Below are 21092 nucleotides of genomic sequence, written 5' to 3'. Positions count from 1 at the left end.
CTGGAACGAATGGCAGCTCGGCCCACTAAAAAGGAGGTGCTGGCCAGCGCCCTAGGTAGTAGCCATCCTGCTCCCTACCGGAGCGGCGTCTCCGGAGGAGGAGGAGGAGGTAGGCGGAGTGACTGGGAGGGCGGGATGAAGGGAGGAGGGGGAGGGGGAACCAGCCGGGTCGTGGGGGTGGGGCGACAGTGACATCACCGGGAGTCGGTTCTTAAGCAGCAGCTGGTCGCGCCGGGAAAGAGAGGGACTGTTGGAGTGCGGTGGCGAGTCTTGGAGTCCGTCGCGGCCCGGAGAGCGGCTGTAGCCGCCGCCGCCGGGAAGGAGGGGCGAGGCGCGCCCGGGGCCACCGGAGCCGCTATAGTGCCGGCAGAGCCGCGGGCGAACAGGACAGCCGCTCGGGGCTGGGCTGGGCCGGGGGTGGGTGGGGGGTGCGGGCCGCAGGCCCCTTGCTCCGGCCGCTGCTTGTAGACAGTGGGCGTCCGATGCCACCCGTGCCGCGCTAGGGTGAGCCTCCGGCCGGGCAAGGAGTCGTCGCTGCAGCAGCCGCCGCCCGAGCCGCGGGCAGGAGTCTCCGGAGCCGCCGCCGCCCGGCCAGGCTCCGCCGCCGCCCGCGCGCTCCCGGGCCCCCGACACACATGAGATTCTTCAGGCTCACTTTCAAGTGCTTCGTGGACTGCTTCTGACTGCGCCGCCCCCGCCGTCCCGCACCCCGCCCGCCCGCCCGCCGCCCCGATCCCCCGGCCCGGCCGCCCCCGAGGCCCCCGGGCGGGCCCGCGCTTTCGGGGCCCTCTTTCCAGGTGCCACCGGAGCCCCTTGCCCGCCCACCACCCTCGAGGCGCCGCGACCCCCGGCCCGGCCTCGCGGCCCCAGGGGCCATGGCGAAGAAGAGCGCCGAGAACGGTATCTACAGCGTGTCTGGCGACGAGAAGAAGGGTCCTCTTATCGTGCCCGGGCCCGACGGCGCCCCAGCCAAGGGCGATGGCCCCGCGGGCCTGGGGGCGCCCGGCGGCCCCCTTGCCGTGCCGCCGCGAGAGACTTGGACACGCCAGATGGACTTCATCATGTCGTGCGTGGGCTTCGCCGTGGGCCTCGGTAACGTGTGGCGCTTCCCCTACCTGTGCTATAAGAACGGTGGAGGTGAGTTCGCCCGCCCCTGAGCACCCCGGCTTCTCATCAGTGGTCAGTTCCCACCCCCAGCCTACCACAGGCCCACCAGAGCAGCGGGGCAAAGTCCAGAGGTTGGGAAGGCCCGCCCATAGCGCGTGGGGGACATGGTGCCCCCTCACCAGCCAAGCTGTTTGGTGACCCAGCACAGCGGCCTCCACCCCCCTCACCGGTCATGTGCCTGGCAGTGTGGGGGGGAGGCAATCAAGGAGCGCTTCCTGATGAAACTGAGGGGCTGCCTCCCAGACTTCCAGCCCAGCCGAGACTGGGAGTGATTGGCCACTGAGGTGGGAAGCGAAGGCCTGCCCCCAGTGGAGGGGGCTCCAGGAGGTGAGGAGCCCTGGCTGCCCCCATGGGTCAGGCACACAAGTAACACATTGTGTGCCCCCCCCCACGTGTGCACACAGGAACACACACACACACACACATACACACATACACACACACAATGGGCCACTCTGTCCCTCCCCCACTCTCTCCATTCCCCTCCCTCTTCTCCCCTCTCTCCTCTCCCCTCCCCTCTGGCCCAGGCTTGGAACACTGGGTGCTTGAGCCAGCCTTGGGAAGTCTGCGGCCTGGCCTGCCTGGCGCCACCACTAGACATGCTGCATGCACATCTCATGCCCAGTTGCCGAAGCCCAGCTTAGCAACAATAGTGGGTACTAGTCTGTCCTGGGACTGCAAAGCAGCACTGGATTGCTGGAGAGCTGAAGAAGCTGGGTGATAGGTGGGAAACTGAGTCCCACCCAGAGGGGAGGCCTCTGCTCAAGGTCACACACACAGGAAAGATGCTGGGAGCAGGAGCCCAGCAAACTGCAATTAACTCTGTCACTGAGTAGCTGAGAGGCCTGATGGGGGCAGGTAGGGGTCCTAGAGAGCAGTAAGGGGGAGTAGGTCAGAGCTGGAGCTACTCAGTTCCCCCTTCCTTTGCACCACCCCATGTAATTACTGGAATCCTGCCTCAACCCCTTTCCTTGACTTGTCTCCCTTTGTCCTACGCCAAATACACCCCATAAGCAGAGAAGTGCCACCGGCCCAGCTTCCTCCTGGGACCCTCATGATTACGAAGTAGGGGGTAGTTGGGCTCACTCACTGTCTTTGGACAAGCCCCAAAGCCTGAGCACCCAGCCTAGCACACATGAACACGCCCTAGCCTTTCCTTCCGGTTCTGATGCCTGCCAAAAAGAACTGTGACATAAGAGATGGCCTGCATGCACAAGCTTGTGTGGTTTTGATGCCTCTTAGGTCACCCTGGTGTCCACAGGTTCAGCTGTGTCTGAGCCAAGGGTTCCCTGTGGTACAGGGGACACTGGGTAAGCGCTGCTGTTTGCCTCTTCTCAACAGACCTAGAGCTCATCTCTTGGGATTGTTCACCTTGAGCCTCTGAGTCAGTGGCCACCCCTGCACTGATTCACTCACTGGGAAGTCATGGGACTGGGGTGCAGGCTGGAGCTGGGGCTCCGCCTGGACCTCCTAGCACTTCAGGACAGCTTGGCGGATGGGTTTGGGTTAAGCCCCTCCTGCTCCAGGGGGTCATTAAGAGGCACCCTGAGCCCACTCCATGCTTCCGCCCCCAGGTGTGTTCCTTATCCCCTATGTCCTGATTGCCCTGGTTGGAGGAATCCCCATTTTCTTCCTGGAAATCTCACTGGGCCAGTTCATGAAGGCCGGCAGCATCAATGTCTGGAACATCTGTCCCCTATTCAAAGGTGAGCCACCCTGGGCCAAACTCTGTTCTCCTCTTTCCACTTATTGGATGAGAGGGCCGGGGAACAGAGCATGGCTGTGAGTCACTTCAAGATATCTTATCTTGTCCTGAGCACTGAACTTGGATAATGCCCTCTTGAGCCTACGAGAAAATCTGCAGGACACAAGATGACAGTTAACTTGAAGAGTCAGGAACTAGGGTGGGGTGGCAGGCTTGTGTAAAGGGGAAAGGATGGAGCAGAGACAGCCAGGCTTAGGGACAGGACCTGTTGGACACACTTCACTCACTGCAGAGGTCCTACTACTGTCCTTGAAATTGGGTACACAGGAGTGAAACAATTTGCCAAGGTTGCCCACTGAAGGAGCGAGTACTTCTCGTACGTCCTCAGGTTGCTGGGAAGCTCTCCTAGGTGCTGTGGAGTAGAGGCTACAGGGTGACATGGGGTGGGGGCTTGCCTTTGTGACTGCACGATGGCAGGGAGTGGGACCTGGGAAGGGGCAAGCATTTGAAGCTGGGCCATCAACAGGATGTAGTAGCCACATAAGGTAGGAGAGGACAATTGGCTTTAGCTCTGGCCAGGGTGGAGGAGCTGGAGCAGAGAGTCCTGGAGGAACGGCAAGTGTTTAGTGGGAGACAGACAGGAAAGGCAGGCTAGAGCTAGGCTTAGAAGCCTCTGGCAGGATGGAGAGAGAGAGAAGATACAGGGAGAGACGAGCCATACATGGAGCAAGCTGTCAGGAGCCGAGCAGGAGTCAGTGCCAAGTCTGGAAGGGGAGATAATGGGGGGAGGTAGGAAATGGCCACAAAGGAGCCCAGAAGAAAAGGATGTTTCTCCCTCATCCTCAGGTCTGGGCTATGCATCCATGGTGATTGTCTTCTATTGTAACACCTACTACATCATGGTGCTGGCCTGGGGCTTCTATTACTTGGTCAAGTCCTTCACCACCACTTTGCCCTGGGCCACGTGTGGCCATACCTGGAACACTCCTGACTGTGTGGAGATCTTTCGCCATGAAGACTGTGCCAATGCCAGCCTAGCCAACCTCACATGTGACCAGCTTGCTGACCGTCGGTCCCCTGTCATCGAGTTCTGGGAGTGAGTCAGGTGCCTCTGGGCCAAGCCCATCCTATCTCATCCCTTGGGATCTCCATATGTGGTCAAGTCCTGAGTGCACATGCCCAAGGATGCAAAAACAAGCATTCCTGGGCTATGTCTGTCCCCATTCTCCAAGAGTGCCTACCCCAATCCCGGGGCTTGAATAGACATTGCTCCTGCAGCTACATGACGTTTGCCATTGTCCTGCCTTGTTGACCTCATTATGGAACTGAAAGTGCATATTTGTCAAAGGTTGGGGTGAAGGCGATGACCTGGGGTAGTCCTCCAGATACCTGATGGTGGGGCCTGGACCACGCCTGAGATGAGGGAGGACCTGGCAACTCCAAAGCAAATCTCAGTCACTGTGCTGTCTACTGACATGACCCTCAGGTGCCTTCCTTTCTTCTCTACCCTAGGAACAAAGTCTTGAGGCTCTCTGCAGGGCTGGAGGTGCCAGGGGCCCTCAACTGGGAGGTGACCCTGTGCCTGCTGGCCTGCTGGGTGCTGGTCTACTTCTGTGTGTGGAAGGGGGTCAAGTCAACAGGAAAGGTATAGCTGGGAGCTGGCTGGGTGGGGCAGCATTGATTGCATGGGAGGTGTGCATGTCTGCAAGGGACACAATGACAATCTTCGAGTCCAGGGACAGTAACCTTCAGCCCTGAGAGTGAAAGGTGCAGGCAGTAGCTCCTGTTCCCTGTGTTCACCACCCCATCTTGGCCCTTTCCGCTTCTCTCTCTCCCACTGCTTCTCCCTCTGTTTCTCCCTACTCCTTCCTAGATGCCTAAGTCGATTTTGTAACTCTTGGTGGACCTGATCTATGGGGGCTCTCCTCAGCTCTGTGATCCTCAGCCCCCCAGGAAGACTCCATATACCCCCTCCTCAGAGGTTCCCTCTCAGATTACAGAGATAAATGAACCAACACACTAAAACTGCTAAGCCGTGGGACACGGTCAAGTCCCTGGAGGGCCAAACTCCAGTGCATCACGATTCATTCACAGCAGGGTCCTCAAGTGCTGGCTGTCTCCTTCCTCCCCTTTCTCTTTACCACTAATAGCAAGCTGCAAACCCAACCCGGCTTTTCTTTCTCTTGCCCAGCTAGATAGAATCCTTAGCTGCTAAGGAGCCCACCAAGGATGACCTGGAGCTTGGGACCACAGGGCTCTGAGGAATATGTGCTTATTATAATCCTCTGTAACAGTGCCACAGATTCTTCTTGCCCATACTCTTCAGACATACCTTCCCGCCCCCATATAGGGGTGCCCCCACATGGACATACCCAGAAGATGCCCCTCAGGAGACTTCACATTGCCTCACTCCCCATGACCTGGTTTCCTTCATTAGACAGTAGACACACCTAGGGACCCTCACTTTGGAATGCCATGGCCCTGTTTCTCCCCTCCTTCTACAGCTAACTAGTGCCTGCTATGAGGCTGCCTGGGCCCCCACCTAGCCCGTAGCTTCCCTGGGGGTAGTCCCTCACTCAGGAATAGAGTGAGGGCTCCTGGCTTTCCTAACAAATTCTGAACATGACTACAATTTGGGGAGACTGTGGCCCATGTTATCAGCTCACAGTAGCACTGGGAGCCAGTCCCCAAGCTTAGGCAGGAGGCCTCTTAAGGGGGAGCAGGGATCCAGAACCTCTCTGAGCACCCTGGCCCCCCAGATCGTGTACTTCACTGCTACATTCCCCTACGTGGTCCTCGTTGTGCTGCTGGTGCGAGGGGTGCTGCTGCCTGGAGCCCTGGACGGCATCATCTACTATCTCAAGCCTGACTGGTCAAAGCTGGGGTCCCCTCAGGTGAGGAAAGGCAGATTTAGGCAACAGGATTGGGAGACTCAGCCTGTTGAGCAGGGTCCCTTGTGACTTTTCTTGGCTCACCCCTTCCAGGTATGGATAGATGCCGGGACCCAGATTTTCTTCTCTTACGCCATCGGCCTGGGGGCCCTCACCGCCTTAGGCAGCTACAATCGCTTCAACAACAACTGCTACAAGTAGGCACCCGCCCCTGCCCTGCCTGCCCCTGCCCTGCCTGGTCCTGCCTTACCCTTCCCTGGAGCAGTGGAGCTGCTTAAACCCAAAATATCCTGCCCCTCCACCCCCAGGGATGCTATCATCCTGGCACTCATCAACAGCGGGACCAGCTTCTTTGCTGGCTTCGTGGTCTTCTCCATCCTGGGTTTCATGGCCACAGAGCAGGGTGTGCACATCTCCAAGGTGGCAGAATCAGGTGAGCTGCCTGACCTCAACCCTCCTCCAGAGCAGCAGAACTGCCCTGATGTAGGGCACACATAAAAACATTCCGAAACATGACAGACGGGTTCAGCTAGCTGTTTAGATGCTTCTATGCAACTGAGACAAGCCCCTGCCACCCACCCCTAGGGCTGCAGGATGTGTCCTCATGGTTGTCGAGTGCCACAGATAGAAAAGGAGATATTCCTTTGGCCCCTGCTGTGTCACCTTGAGGTAACCAGCAACTGCTGTGGCTGCTGGAGCCCAGGGCAAGTAGTGTGAATCAGGAGCCCCGCTAATACGGGGTGGGGCCGCCAAGGACCCTGGTGTGAGATGTCTGTAGGACTTCAATGGGCCTAGCCATGCTGAGGCACAAATAGTCCCCAGATTTTTATTATTTTATTATCTGGGAGATGAGTGTGACCTTGAGCATCAGGGTACTCAGGATGGTGCTGAGGACCAGTCTCACCCTGTATCTTTGCACGCAGGGCCCGGCCTAGCCTTCATTGCCTATCCACGGGCTGTCACACTGATGCCTGTGGCTCCTCTCTGGGCTGCCTTGTTCTTCTTCATGCTGCTGCTGCTCGGTCTGGACAGCCAGGTTTGCAGGAGCTCTAGGGCAAGAATGGGGTAGGGGCTGGTAGTTGGGGGACTTGGCACATTGGGCAAGAGATGCATGGGAACATGGGGGACCTGGGCCTGAGCTGCCCTGGACACAGTTTGTAGGTGTGGAGGGCTTCATCACCGGGCTCCTGGATCTCCTCCCGGCCTCCTACTACTTCCGTTTCCAAAGGGAGATCTCCGTGGCCCTCTGCTGTGTCCTCTGCTTTGTCATCGATCTCTCCATGGTGACCGATGTGAGTGGGGTTAAGGTGGGCTACTGTTAGTCTCCAGCCATGGCGTATCATCTTCCCTGACTTGACTCTGTTCCTCAGGGCGGGATGTACGTCTTCCAGCTGTTTGACTACTACTCAGCCAGTGGCACTACCCTGCTTTGGCAAGCCTTTTGGGAGTGTGTGGTGGTGGCTTGGGTTTACGGTACGTCAAGATGAAGGGCTGGGCTAGAATTTACACAGTGGAATGGAGGTGAGTGGTGTCCAATTCTAGCCTTCCTGTCCACCTCACCCTCATCCAGGAGCTGATCGCTTCATGGATGACATTGCCTGTATGATTGGGTACCGACCTTGCCCCTGGATGAAATGGTGCTGGTCCTTCTTCACCCCACTGGTCTGCATGGTAAGGCTGAGGAAGCTGGGCAAGTGGTGTGCTGTGGTGTAGTGGGGAAGCAATGACTGCAGGAATCTGTGTCCACAGGGCATCTTCATCTTCAATGTTGTATACTACGAACCGCTGGTCTACAATAACACCTACGTGTACCCATGGTGGGGTGAAGCCATGGGCTGGGCCTTTGCACTCTCTTCTATGCTGTGTGTGCCCCTCCACCTCCTGGTCTGCCTCCTCAGGGCAAAAGGAACCGTGGCAGAGGTAAGGTCAACTCTTCCCTCGAAGGAGCAAGCCATCTCTCACAACCCTGGCCACCTCAGGTTGTAGGGGGCGGCGGTAGATGGAAGGAAGGTGAAGCTAACCCAGTATGCCCCCCCCCCCAGTGTGGCAGCCGGGGAAGCGGGAGACCCACCTCGCAGCACGCCCCTGGCACCACACAAGGAACACTCACCCCACCACCACCGCTTCCCACTGCAGGGAACAGGGTCCGGCAGGGTGCCTAAGGGAAGCAGAGCCTGCCTCGGTGGCAGACAGTAGGAGCTAGAGAGAGGCAGAAAGAAGCACTTGCCGTGGGGTAGAGCACATGACCCAATGGGAGGTTCAGCACGCCCTCCTCTCCTACAGCGCTGGCAGCACCTGACCCAGCCCATCTGGGGCCTCCACCACTTGGAGTACAGAGCTCAGGATGCAGATGTCAGGGGCCTGACCACCCTGACGCCGGTGTCCGAGAGCAGCAAGGTCGTCGTGGTGGAGAGTGTCATGTGACAGGCACCCTCGGCTCATATCACCAGCTCATCCTTTGGTAGCCATAGCAGCCCCTGCTTTAGCCCCCACCCATCCCTCCAGGGGGGCTTGCCTTTCCTTGACAGTTTGGGGGTCTGCCTGGGGGGAGGGGGAGAAGCACCACGAGTGCTAACAAAAATAACTTTTTCCATTTTTAATAAAACACCAAAAATATCACAACCCACCAAAAATAGATGCCTCTCCTCCCCACCCCACAACCACGCTGGTACTTGCATTGCTTCCAAGCCCCACCTCCTGTCCTTTCTCCCGGTGCCCAGGACCCATCTCCTAGCCTTGCCAAGCCCACCTGCCTGCCTCCCAAACTCTGCTCTGTAACACACCTTCACCTTAGAAACAGTGGCAGCTTGGGAAATCAGGAGAGGAGGGAAAGAATATGGTGGGACAGGAGGGGAGACAAGAGGAGGACAGTGGAACCAAGGCAAATGTTTCCGTGGAATTAGACCCCTCTTCTCACCCCTATTCTAGAAGCTAGAGAGCCAGTCAGCAATGGAACCTTGTGTTCCTGCGCCAATTGCCACCAATGTTAATTGTATGAGCTTGGGTCTGAGTGCCTCTCTGTCTCTCTCTCTCTGTCTCTCTCTCTCTGTCTCTCTCTCTCTGTCTCTCTCTCTCTGTGTCTGTCTCGTGTGTGTGTGTGTGTGTGTCTGTGTGTGTGTGTGTAGCCGACATGTAGATCTCTTAGCGAAGGTGAAATACCAGAAGTAAACAGCCTCTGGGCAAAGGAGGCTTGTATTTTGCACATTTTATAAGAAAAAAGAAAACCTGAGAGTGAGACTTCTGCTTGTATATTTCTAAAAAGCCCCCATCCATCCCCACCTTACCATTCCTTTCCTTAGCATCCCTGCCTTCTCTGACCTTAGCCAAGGAGTGTGAATTTATAGACTTAATTTTCATAGGCAAAACAAAAGCTTCAGGCTGTTGAGTATGTGAGTCTGTTGTATGGATGTTCCATGTACTCTCCAGCCAGACTGGAGTAGGAAAGTGGGGGCCTCGAGAGTATCCCACGCTGTCCCTTTGCCTCTAAGTCTGTGGGGTGGAAAGCTATGTTATAGCATTGTCCCAGGATCTGGGTCTGCTTACCTGGCATGCTCAGGCTTGCCCACACCCTGCTCCCTGGGCTGGGCATGATTGCAGGGATCGCCCATGGACACAGCCCAGGGAAGGGATCCTGGGCACAGCTCCCACTTCCATGCTGATGTACTTTTTACATCTCAAGTCTTCCGTGTAGCAGCTTCAACCCATCCCTGTGTCCCATCAAGCCTGAGACAGCCAAGGAGCCCCTCAAAAGTCTTCCTTCACAGACTCAGCCAGGGAGGTGGGGCAGGGGAAGGGTGCAGGCCTTCGGGGACATTCTTACTGTGCTAAAAAAGCCACTGCAAACATAGCAATAAAAACACTTCATTTTCCAAAGTTGGCTTCTGTTTCTGCTTCTCTGGAAGAGGAATGGGGTGGGAGAGCAGGTGTGAGAACCTTTCTCCAGCTCTAGCTTTGCCTTGTGCCCATTCTGAGGGATTCTGCACTTAGTACTGTATCAGAAGCTGGATATAGAGCAAGGAAGGAGAGCAAGCATGAAGCCTTAATCCCCTAGGGTGAAGAGCATGGGGTGACAGGAAGTTCAACAGAAACAAATGCAGCACAAGGTACAGCCATGGCATGGTGGCTCATGGCTACATGCCTTGAACTCAGGCAGATGGACGTGTGCTCCTGAGCAAGGGGTTTTCCAGGATCTAAAAGTAAAGGGCACCCCAGGATCACAGGTGCTAAGAGGTGAAGGTGGGGCAATGATCCAGGGCCAGGCACCAACATCTAGACTTGTGGAAAAGGTTCTTTGGATTGGGGTGAATGGTTACATGATGCAGGATTGAGAAGTCAAGACAAACTCCACAGATTTGGCTTGAGCCACAGGAAGAATGGTACTGCCAGGTCCTGTGATGCGGACAATTGGGAGTTGGCTTTGAGCATGTCATCTGGGAAATGTCATCCAAGTAGAGATCTCTGGTTGGCAAATGGACATACGACTTTGCCGTTCGAAAGTCTGGCCTGGAGCTAAAACTTCTGAAGTTGTCACATGAGTTCTGTGTTTGGAAGGGATGGGGGTGGAGTCTAAGTGGGTACAAAGAGAGACTCAGCAAAGAACTGCTAGCATCCTGGGCACTGGCTGGTCTTCAAGGTCAAAGATGATGGAGATAGAGTTCACTGTATGGCGAAGAAATAATGGAGACTCAGACAAGAGTGGTCTTGGGTAACATGTAAAAGTCAGCTGGGTTAGGTATCAAAGGCCTGTCAAACCAGCCACTCCAGTGACTGAAGCAAAAGGAATAAAATTTCAAGGTTGCAAACCAGGCTGTGGTGTCATACACCTTTAATCCCAGCACTTGGGAGGCAGAGGCAGGTGGACTGCTGTGAGTTCGAGGCCAGCCTGGTTCTACAAAGTGAGTCTAGTACAGCCAAGGCTACACAGAGAAACCCTGTCTCGAAAAAACAAAAACAAAAAAATCAAAGTTGTTTGTGGTACAGTGAGTTCAAGGCCTGCCTAGCAGCTAAGATATGACCTATGACAGAGCACGGACTTTGAATATATAAGACCCTGGGTTTAATTCCAGGGTTGCCAAAGGCACAGGGGTGGGGTCAACTGAGTGGCAATCCCCCTATTTGTGGGGGTGGACTAAAGCAAGGGAATAGAAAATTAGAGTCTTGCTGGCCAACCTATCAATACTGTCTCAAAACACATAAAGAACAGGAGTTACAGTTCAGAAGTAGAACAGTTACCCAGCATGTGCAAGAAGACCCTAGGTTCAATGCCCAACAGAGGGAAGGAGGGAGGGAAAGACCCTAATGTACATGAAGGAATTAAAGAATGGTTTGTCCACAGAATGCAGTCTTACTTCGACTGGAAAAAAAAAAAAAAAAAAGAAAGAAATTGAGATGTATGCTGCATGGATGGCCCTGGAGGGCACTATTGGTGAGATGAGCCACTTCCAAAAGAACACTATATGATTCTACTCACAGGAAACTCCTAGAGCAGATAGAGATTGAATAGAACAATGAGGCTTAAGCCCAGACCAGGGGCTGGAGGTAAGGAATCACGGTGTAATGGGGACAGCGGCAGTATGGGGAAGATAAGCGCTTATCTGGACGGGGTGTCAAGTTCCACATGTGCAAGTGCTTAAATGCCATTAAACTATGTACTTGAAAATAGTAAAGATGTTTTATGTGTTACAAGTATATAAATTTATGCTTTACCACAATATAAAAGTGACAGAGGTCTTGGAAGGGTGGGACCTAGTGCAAAAACAAGAGAGGGCAGCCTCTGATGAGTATATGGCGCCAGAGGAGGGATGGTGACCAGACAGCCCTAGTTCTGTTCCATGCAGAGCAGGAAGCAGCCATCACCTGGGCAGACTCTGGCCTCCCTACCCTCTTCTCAGCATTCTTCTGCAGTCTCTGTCTTCCTTCACAGAGCCCTGCTCTTGCCCAAAGTGCCACTCCCTCAATCTCAGCCTGTTATCTTTAGCTGCAAAAGATCTTCCTAAATTCACCAGAACATTCCCCAGGCCTCACACCACCCCTTCTTTCAACTAACTCCACCCATGAGTAGGAGCTCACAGCCTCAGGCACTCTCCATTCAGGATGGGAGCTCTGGTCTACACTCACTGCCTCTTCAGGCCAGAGGTCTTCCCAGCAACCTGTCATAACTCGAGAGACAGAAAATGGTGACTTCACAGAAAGCCAACCAACTTCACAGACCTGTGCCCTAAACTGGGTGCAACAACAACAGATGGGGCCTATTAAGGCAGGAAGGCTGCTCCTGTACAAAGGTTTAAGAAACTGAGATAAAAAAGTCCAAGTAAAGTGAGAAAATGGAATGGCAAACCACCAGACGAATGCCCCAGAAGCTGGGCCGGAGAGGATCCTGACCAGGGTCTGAGTAGAAAGGCAGAAGTGATCTGGACTTTAACCATCCAAAGCACAGACAAGCAAGCTCAGGGAGGCCCAAGTAGTGCAGAACACTTCCTGGAAAAGTGAACTAGTCAGTCCTAAGCCTTGGCATAGCAACCAGAGGGTGTTACCTGACTGCTCCTGCCCCCAGAGGCACCACCTCTAGACTGCTGCGAAAGGGATGAACTCCTCACAGCACAACCATGCTTCGATGGTAAGGAAGAGTGACAGGATACTTGAGAAGGCAGCTGCTTGGCCTAGTCCCAGACAGGTCAGACAGGAGTAGGAACATAGTTAGCTGTCACCCATGTAGCCAGTATGACCATTTTCAGGAGGTACTCCAATTCTAAGAGACACCTCTAACCTGCTCCCACAATCCTCCACCCAGTCTTCACAGACAGTAGGCACAGCACACACCCAGCAAGGGAAAGCTGACGAAAAGGGGGAGGGGAGTCTGGGGGTAACAAGCACCTGATCGGGGACAGGCCCTTTCTTGTGCTCTGCTGGAGAGCAGCCTAGCTGTAGGCTGATCTTGCTCTAAGGATGCAAACAGGGAGGGCACAGACCCACCAGCCAAGCAAGCCAGTGCAGAGGTGGGGCCACATGCAATAATCTTCAGGGCTGGTGGGCAGCAAAGATCCAAGCACTATGCAGTCCTTTCTCAATTGCTTTGCAACCCCTCCCCACTGCCTTGTTCTGTGCTAGCAGGCGCTAGGTCACTGCCAAGGACAGTCTCCTCTCCCAGTCAGCATTAGTCAGAGGTCATGCTGTAAACCTTCAGGAGGGGGTTGGGCAGGGAGTGACTGGTGGCACTCTGCCACATTCTATCTGTCCTGAATGTGATGAATAGGAACCAGAGAAGGCACCAGGAAGTCCTGCTGGTTTACCGGGCTTCCCAGACAGTTGCCAACTCCCAGGGAGACTGACAAGACAGACACTCCCCAAGAGCCATAAAGCAGAGTTGTCCTGGCTGAAGGGGAACAAGACAGGGAAGGGCTGGGAAGGGAAGAGAGCTTTGAGGGCAAGCATGAGGTTTGTCTTCAGGGACTAAGAACAAGCTCAAGGAAAGGTGAGTGCCACACTCAGCATCTGCAGCCTTTCTGGGCACCCTTCAACCTGAGGAGCAGCACAATCAACCCCAAAGCCTCAGTTAGACACAAACACCTTGTAACGTAACAACCTTTATTGACCCCAGCATAAAACAGTTGACCTGCTTCACAGCCTCCTTTAGGGCACATGGCAAAACAAATGGGATTCAACTGCAGGCCAGGCCACCAGTGTTCTTCTGCCACTTCTAGGAGTGGAAAGTATCCTGGCCAGGCAGGACAGTGACAAAATTACTCTTAATGATGGCTGTATGTGTAAAGGGGCCAAAATGATGATCTATAAGCTGTGACAGAAATGTAGGGATGTAGAAGGGAATATACCCAAGTACCAGAGGGGCAGCCTGAGCTCCCAGGAAGCAGTGAGCACAGGTCGGGTAAAGCCAGCTGCAGGCGGGGGGTGGGGGGTGGGGGGGATGAGCTTTTACTCCTCCTTCTTGTCCGAGGGACCTTGTACTGAGGCCTGGAAAAGGAAAGAAATCCCAAACAAGTAAGTTAGCAGGGTCGAGGCGCCTCTAGTACCATGCTCCCAAGTACTTGGTTCCTCCCTCCCTCTCCCTCCCACCCCCCTCTTTTTAACAGAGTTTCTCTGTATAACAGCCCTGACTGTCCTTGAACTCATAGAGATCCTCCTCCCGAGCGCTGGGATTAAAGGCATGCGCCACCACACCCAGCCCCCTCTCTCCTTTTGATAACAAGCACCCAGGTAAGCAAGGTGCCCTGTCCTCAAGAACACCCAAAACCTGCCAGGGTGGGTGTGCCAACCTATCCCATCCACTAGGGAAGACCCTAGACCTAATGCCAGAGATGACTGGTGAGCCCCATTGGGGTGGGGTAGCAGTTGGAGGCACCCACTGTAGCTCTCTTGTACTGCACTGAGAGCAGAACGAAGACCTTCTCGAAGCACACAGCAGGCTAGCCTTTCAGTCCTAATTTAGGGCCTTTTCACCTCTGTGTACCTTCTGGTTTGTGCTCTTAAAACTCAGTTCCTTAGGGGACAAGAGATAGCATTTGCCATAAAAGCATAAGGACCTGAGTTCAATCCCTAGACCACACAAAAAGCCGTATGTAGCTAGATCCCTAAGGGTAGTCAGCTTAGTCTCCTTTATAAGCTCCAGGCAAATGAGAGATTCTGTCTCATCAAACAAAATGGATAGCTCTTGAGGAGTGATGCCCGAGGTTATCCCCTGGTGTCCATATACATGTGTGGATCTGTGCATGGACAAATTGGACCCCAAGCCCCAAATCCTGTTCAGATAGCCTGGTATATTCTGAGTGAGGATCTAGGCACTCCCTGTAGCGCTGGCTCTTCCTCCTACCCACTACCTGATGTAAACCATACAGATGCAGAGGTATTTACTTGGCTCCTTTCACTCATCTTCCTGACTACCTGAGCTTCCAGCTCCATCTGTGAGGCTAGCCTGAAAGCTAAGATCAACAACTAGTGCTTAGCAGGTGGGGTGCCCTTCGAAGCTTTCTCCTCACTTTCTACTTTGTCAAAGCCTGGCCCCCATCCCACAGGAGAGGTGGACAGAAGCAGGGTCTCAGTATGCAGCCTAGGCTGACCTGCAATTTTTTCAATTCTCCAGCCTCAGCTTCTTAAAGCACTGGCATTTCAGGTGTGGCTACCACATTCAGCTTTCCCATGTATACTAGTGAAACTCCACACCACAGCTGGGATGGCCTAGAATGTTAAATACTTCCTCTTTAGGGGCTTGAGACTAGACTTAGGTGGGAAAGGCTCAGAGGCGAGAGAGCCAATCTACTGACAAAGGCTGCCCTTAGTAGGCTCTAGCTCATCATCTAGTGCCATACCACACCCCCTATATGAAGGGTTCAGGCAGCTGGGTCCTCAGTACCCATAAGAACTGTGCTGGAGGACCCGAACTCTAACCTGCACCTACAGATAGGGAAGCACTGACCTGCAGCTTGGCATGCTCTTCCAGAAGGCGGTCATACTCCTTGGTAAGGCCCTCGGACTGTTTCTGCATGGCCAGAGCCTCGTTTTCAGCTTTCTCAAGTTCTAGCAACAATACAAATGAACACAGGAAGAAATTAAAAGAACCAACAGCAAGATGGAACAAAAACCCAGAGCACCAGCCCCCTCAGTCCCTTCAATGGAGGGGCATTAATGGTTCTCAGAAAGGGTGACCTTTTAAATGGCAGTGAGAGGCAATGAACAAAAAATATCAGCATCGAGACAGAGGACCCCCAGAATGGCTGGCAGTGATACCATACAGAGTATCAGTGGCCAATGCCTACCGTGCTGAATGAGTCTGGACTTAATCTAGGCATGATGAGGGGAAAAGAAGGGAGAAAGGGAAGATGAATTACACAAATTCTTCTTCCTGATTCTTTTGTTCTGAACTCCAAGGCATGTCTGGGTTCCCCCTGCCTGCCTGTCTTGACAGGAAACTCCTAGTGGGCAGTGCTAAAGCATGCACAGCAGCTGTTAGGACTTCTCCAAGGTCTTACTCGAATCACTAAGATGTTCTATCAGTGAACTCATTTGGTCACATTTGCTAGTGAAGGTTCCAATTGCTAAGTGTTTGTTTCTACCCAACTCTTGATTTCCCATGAAGTGTGCTATTAATACTTGATACAAGGGTGCAGCAATGCGCAGGGGAGCATCTGGGTGCAACAGAAAGGCAACCCTCACTTTTCTTGGTGCTGGCCAGCTCATCCTTTAGGTTCTTCAGGTCATTCTTCAGGCTCTTGTTCTCCTCTAACTTCACCTCAGCACTCTCAACATCCAACTTGCCCCCGTCCTCAGCGGCTCCCTAGGGAAAGGGCCAAGCACCTGGGTTAGTCAGAAGGGAGTGAAGATGAAGTTCCAGACAAGTCCACTCCAAAGAACTCTGATTTCTCAAGCTACTTCCGCAATTACTTGCCCTTTTGGAAGTGCCAAATCAGAACTCAGCCAATAAGAGCTCCCCGGCACAGACCAGAATGTGGCTAGCTGTTGAGCAAAGGAGAAAGGCCACATGGGCTGCAAGCTCACTCTGCCTGCGCCAGCCCCCAGACTTACCTTCCCACCAGTAAAGTTGAGTGGCTGTGTGTTTGCCCATCTAACAAGTGAGTCAACTTGCTGTCACCTGGAGCTCTCTGTCCTGATAACCTAACAAACCACTCCTACTCCTTCTCTTCCCTGACTCTTGCAGCTCACTGTAGCAAAGACCCTAAAATTTGTTCCTATCCAGCTGCACCCCACCAATCTCGAAACCATCCCTCTCCTCCCCAGCTTGGCTTACACTCTACCTCCTCTGAGAGGCCAACAAACTGGCCTCTGCTTCTTCCCTAGTACCAAGGGATCCATCAGCTCCATGTTCCTGAAGGGTTGCAGCTCACAGCTAACTTCTGAAGAATTAGGGTCTTCTTTGCAAGGCTGAGAGTCCCAGCACACCCTCTGCTCCCAGAAGACTCATTCTCATCAGAGAAGACTGCCAGTGGAACCAGATACGGACACACAACAGTGCCAATATCCTCTTTTTCTACCATGTCCTCACAAGCTAAGAGAAGGCATCAGACTCACCCTGGATCCTTCCAACAGGCATACTCTCCCCACAAAAACTCATTTGTCACGCAACAGCGTTCTCACACAGTCTTAGCCTAATAGTAACTATTGGGGACCCTTAGAAATGTGGTCCTGGGCATCCCACTCCGGTTGTGAAGGCAGACTCACCTTCTTTAGCTGGTCATTTTCCTCCATGTATTTCTTGGCCGCCTCGCTGGCACTTTCTGCCTGCTTTTTAAAGGCTTCATTGGAGGCCAGCAGTGTGGCCTGCTGGGAGATGAGAGTCACCAGGCGTCTAAGCAGGCTACAATTGTTTACAAAAAGAAGGGAGAAGTGAGAAGCACAAGAGCAAAGGGCCTGGCAGGAACTCTTCTTGGCTGCTACCTGCTCAGCCTGCCTCCAGCCTGGACCTGGCAACTCAAAGTGGGGCCCAAGGAACCAGCCTCTGCCACCTCCCCAAACAGCCACATCAGGCTCTGGGAAGTATCTCTGGGAGGGATCAGAAGCAGGAGCACAGCCAGACGCAGCCTTGGTCTGGAAACAGCAGCACTTTCCAGGCAAGGGCCTAGATGTGCTAGACAAGCCTCAGCACTGTTTGCCTCCCTGCGAGGCCAGGCTTGCCTCCCTAGGAGAACAATGTCAGACACTAAATTCAGGTACGTCCAACATGCCAAGTGAATTCCTCAGAGCTACTTCACGGGGTAGTCACTACCGCTACTCTCATTTGACAGAAAACTGAAGTTCAGTAAGGTGAAGCACTGTGTCTAGTTCAGCAGGGTGAAACAAGTGTCTAAGGTAAAGAAATATGTCTAAGCGCCAGAAATGTGCATAGCTATAATCCCACCTCCCATCTACTAGACCCCAAAACCTACATTGGGATACATACTCTCTCAGCTTCCAGGTCCCAACAGGAGTAGGGGAAAAAAATCTCTCTTCCTCGAAATCCCCTTCCCAAACACATCTTATAACCAGCTGGCACAATGCATCTGTTATATAACAGCACTTAAACTGCGGCTGCCTTCCACTAGTTGGGGCAGAGAAAGAATCAAGGCTCAAGTACCGGTTGCCTGTCTCAAACAGCTGGAAAAGTAAACAGGTAGCAGGATGGGCAGAGAGACGAGAGAAGGACTTGCTGGAGCCTCGAGAAAGGCACTGCTCAGGCAGCCAAGAAAGGGGAGTATTTTCCTACATGCCTCAGAAAATCTAGCCACAGGACTTGGAGTCAGGCAAAGTGCATGCAGAGGCCTAGGAGGAAAGGAAGAAAACATGCCTGACGCCTGCTCCAGGCACTTCAACAAAAGTGCTTGCTCAGAAGAGTAGCAGCAGCCTTGGTGGCCTGCTCCAGGGATGGCCTCTCTGACCCACCAGGCATGGGCAGGCCCTTGTCATCCCCACCTCTAGCCTGGGCAGCACAGAGCAGGTGCGCTCTCTTCTCAAGCTCAGCCCAGGCTCTGCAGGGCTCTAGCTTTTTGGAAAAGCACATGTGGAACAGAGGGGCTCTATGGGTCCTGCTTTGGGGAGAAGCTCCCAGGGGTCCCTGGTGGCATGAGGAGAACCAGGCTGTTGATTCCTGGCATGAGAGGAAAGTTTCCAGTGACATGTGCTCTCTAAAATTAGCGGCCCAGACCTCGTGGCCTAGAGCTCAGGTTTCCCTGCCTCAGCCCCAAGCTGCCCACCAGCCTGCCCCCAACTGGGCTGGGGCCCTGAAAGTAGAAGAAGCTACCAAGCACCCAAGCAGCCAGCAAGAAGTCATGGGCCTGACTCTCAGTGGCCAGAAATCACAGAGAACCAGAAAGAAAGGCAAGTGTGACTAGCCCCAACTCCCAGCACAGAAGCTTAGAGGTTCCTAAACAGGTTCCTGTCAAATTTAAGAGGGCCCTCCCTATAGCTAAAAAATGAGGGGAGGGGCATGTGTGCCACCTGGTGGTAGAGATGGGGCCCATGGGCACTGCTGGGTCCTAGCAAAGATGAGTAAAACCAAGGGTTGCCACCTCCAGCTGGCCAGGCAAATGGGTGCTAGGGAGTGTCCACAGCTGTCACCCCAGTTACCAAGGGAAGGAAGCCAGCTGGTAGATGATTGACACAACCAGAAAGGTAGTGCTGTCAAGAATGACAGACTTAGTACAACTCTCTTCAGTGTTAACCTAGGCCTTCCTCAGATATTGCAAATCAGGGTTTCCTAGATAGTCCAGGATACCCACAGAATGCAGCATCTACAAAACCCAAGCACAAGACCCTGGAGAGTGTCTGCTCATAATTCTGGCCTTTGGTTTTCAGCCATTAACTAGAGAATCAACTGGCCTTGATTTTCCTTCCTCTGGCCAACTGTCATGGACAAGTTTCCCACATCCTTTCCAGGGCACCCTAGTTGGCCTCTAAGGGCAAACACTTTAATTCTACTCCAACACACACACACTGTGCTGGAGCTATACCTCTAGCCCACCCAAGGCTGACTGTGGGTCATTTTCCCTCGTATGTTCTATCTCATGCCCATAACTTTCCCTCATCAACTTTCTTGCCATTTCCACTGAAGCTGTCCTCTCTCCTTCCCACTGTCCCTGCCCTAGCCCCTAACTGCTTCATCCTTCAACCACTCCAGAGGATGGGCACTCTAACATATGCTGCTCCTGACGGGTCAGCTTTAAGAGGTCTTCCTCATCTGTCAACTCTGTACTCTATATTTTCTTTGAGCTAACTTTATCCCCTAAAGGGTTTATCTGCCATCAGAGTCATAACTCAACTCCAAATAAACTCTCCAACCACAGCCTGTCAAGATGGGTCTTCCCTTACTCCATCAGAAGCTACCAAGTGTGTCCCTGCTGTAGGGAGGGACAAGTATGGAAGCTGTCTTAGACTCTGTTCCCCTTGCCCCTTACCTCAAGACACTATCAGTGCTTTCCTTTTCAGTTCTAGAGACAATAATCCCTAATCATCTCACAGTCAGTGCCTGGTGCTTCCTCCCTACTGGCATCTGTACAAAGTTCCCATCCACCCCAGACCTGACAAATCTGACTGGTTGCTCCTCTGGTTGAGCTGCTGTGTAGGAATAAGGCCAAGCCCTCACCATCCCTCGAATATGCCTAGTTCGACACATTAGACACCAGCTCAACCATCACCTCCCCACTGAAAGCCTTTGCTGTCTGGGGGGAGGGGTCCTCTAGTGCTCCCACAGCAGTCCCCCCCATACACTACAGACTCTTGTATTTCCTTTCTCAGGATATTCAGTCATCTGGTTGCCCGATCAGGCTACAAACACCTTTAGGCTGGCCCCATACATGTCGCCTCTACTCCCTTCCCCAGACTAGGTACAATGAAAAGAAAGCTTCCAGGTGACCTAATTCCATTCCTGGGACAGGGAACACTCCCTCAAAGGTGAAGGGGCACATCTGAGGCTGTTTGTCAGGTCCAAGCCTGGCCTTTTTTCTTGCTAAACCCATGTCTACCTGGCAGCCTGACATGTGGGTGGGGGCGCAATAAGCTAACATAGAATTCCCCCACCATATCTAACAACAGAAGAGGCAAAAGACAGAAGCAGGAAGATGCTGGCTCAGACTCTGTATCAGGGAGCAGGCTGGGCTTCTGGCCGAAGTGGCAGCTGAAAAGCCACATGGGAAATTCGATTCACTACCTCAAGCTGGGGAGAGACCCAAGCTCTGGCCTCCACCCCAAACCTTAGGACCTTGGCAAGACAAATTAGGCCCTTCCTTCGTGGGCTGGCCAGCATTTGCCAGCCCAAGGAGCCAGCCTTCTGGAACATTTTACTGCCCTCTTACACTGAGCTACCCATCCCGACCCCACTTGATAGTTATCTCTCAGGTACTCTCTCCACTGTTCTCAATGGCATTTGCCATGTCCCTAGAATTGAGTGTGGCACATGGTAAACAGGGACAAACTTCAGAACTGCCATACTCTGGTCCAAAACCACATCAGCTTCATGGCCTCTATTACTGCTGTGTTATGTATCATGCATTGTTCTTTGTTTCATCGCCTTAAGATTGTTACCCAGATATACTGTCCACACCTATTCACTTGCTCTACAGTCTGCTCTACAGGGTGAGTTTAAGAAAGGCTACACAGAGAAAGCCTGTCTCAAAACACCAAAACCAAACCAAACAAACAGAAAACAAAACAAAGCATAGCTTAAAACCTAAGAGCCAAAGAAAGTTCCTAAAGGTAGTCACTGACATAACAGCTCAGGGTTCAGATCAACTGAATCTAAGCACAGACATGAAACCCAGAGAACACCACTTAACAGAATACAGATGTGTCCTTGGCAGACACATACCTGAACTCAATTTGTCGTTCTTGGT

General features: G+C 53.3%; 2 protein-coding genes across 2 annotated transcripts in view; one reads left to right on the top strand and one right to left on the bottom strand.

Moving 5' to 3' along the window:
- The first annotated feature begins 220 nt into the window (after nt 1–220).
- SLC6A8 (solute carrier family 6 member 8) lies at nt 221–9636 on the top strand. Its single transcript, XM_084789797.1, has 13 exons — nt 221–1137; nt 2742–2873; nt 3719–3968; nt 4385–4517; nt 5632–5766; nt 5857–5960; nt 6072–6196; nt 6687–6799; nt 6918–7055; nt 7134–7236; nt 7334–7434; nt 7513–7683; nt 8047–9636. Exons 1-13 carry the CDS (start codon nt 876–878, stop codon nt 8185–8187), a joined length of 1908 nt encoding a protein of 635 aa, XP_084645923.1. The 5' UTR covers nt 221–875; the 3' UTR covers nt 8188–9636.
- Nucleotides 9637–13330: 3694 nt separating this feature from the next.
- The window catches only part of BCAP31 (B cell receptor associated protein 31), a 32838-nt gene continuing 25076 nt past the window's right edge, over nt 13331–21092 (bottom strand). The window contains exons 5-8 of the mRNA XM_084790391.1: nt 16951–17086; nt 15928–16048; nt 15191–15291; nt 13331–13731 (exon numbers count right to left, since the gene is read on the bottom strand). Of these exons, the coding sequence (XP_084646517.1) occupies nt 13693–13731; nt 15191–15291; nt 15928–16048; nt 16951–17086 (397 nt within the window). The 3' untranslated portion in view covers nt 13331–13692. The remainder of the gene's footprint in view (nt 13732–15190; nt 15292–15927; nt 16049–16950; nt 17087–21092) is intronic.

Source organism: Acomys minous, assembly GCF_964271855.1.
Source record: "Acomys minous genome assembly, chromosome: 7".
In the NCBI taxonomy this organism is placed as follows: Eukaryota; Metazoa; Chordata; class Mammalia; order Rodentia; family Muridae; genus Acomys; species Acomys minous.
This window is presented reverse-complemented; position numbering and strand designations above follow the sequence as displayed.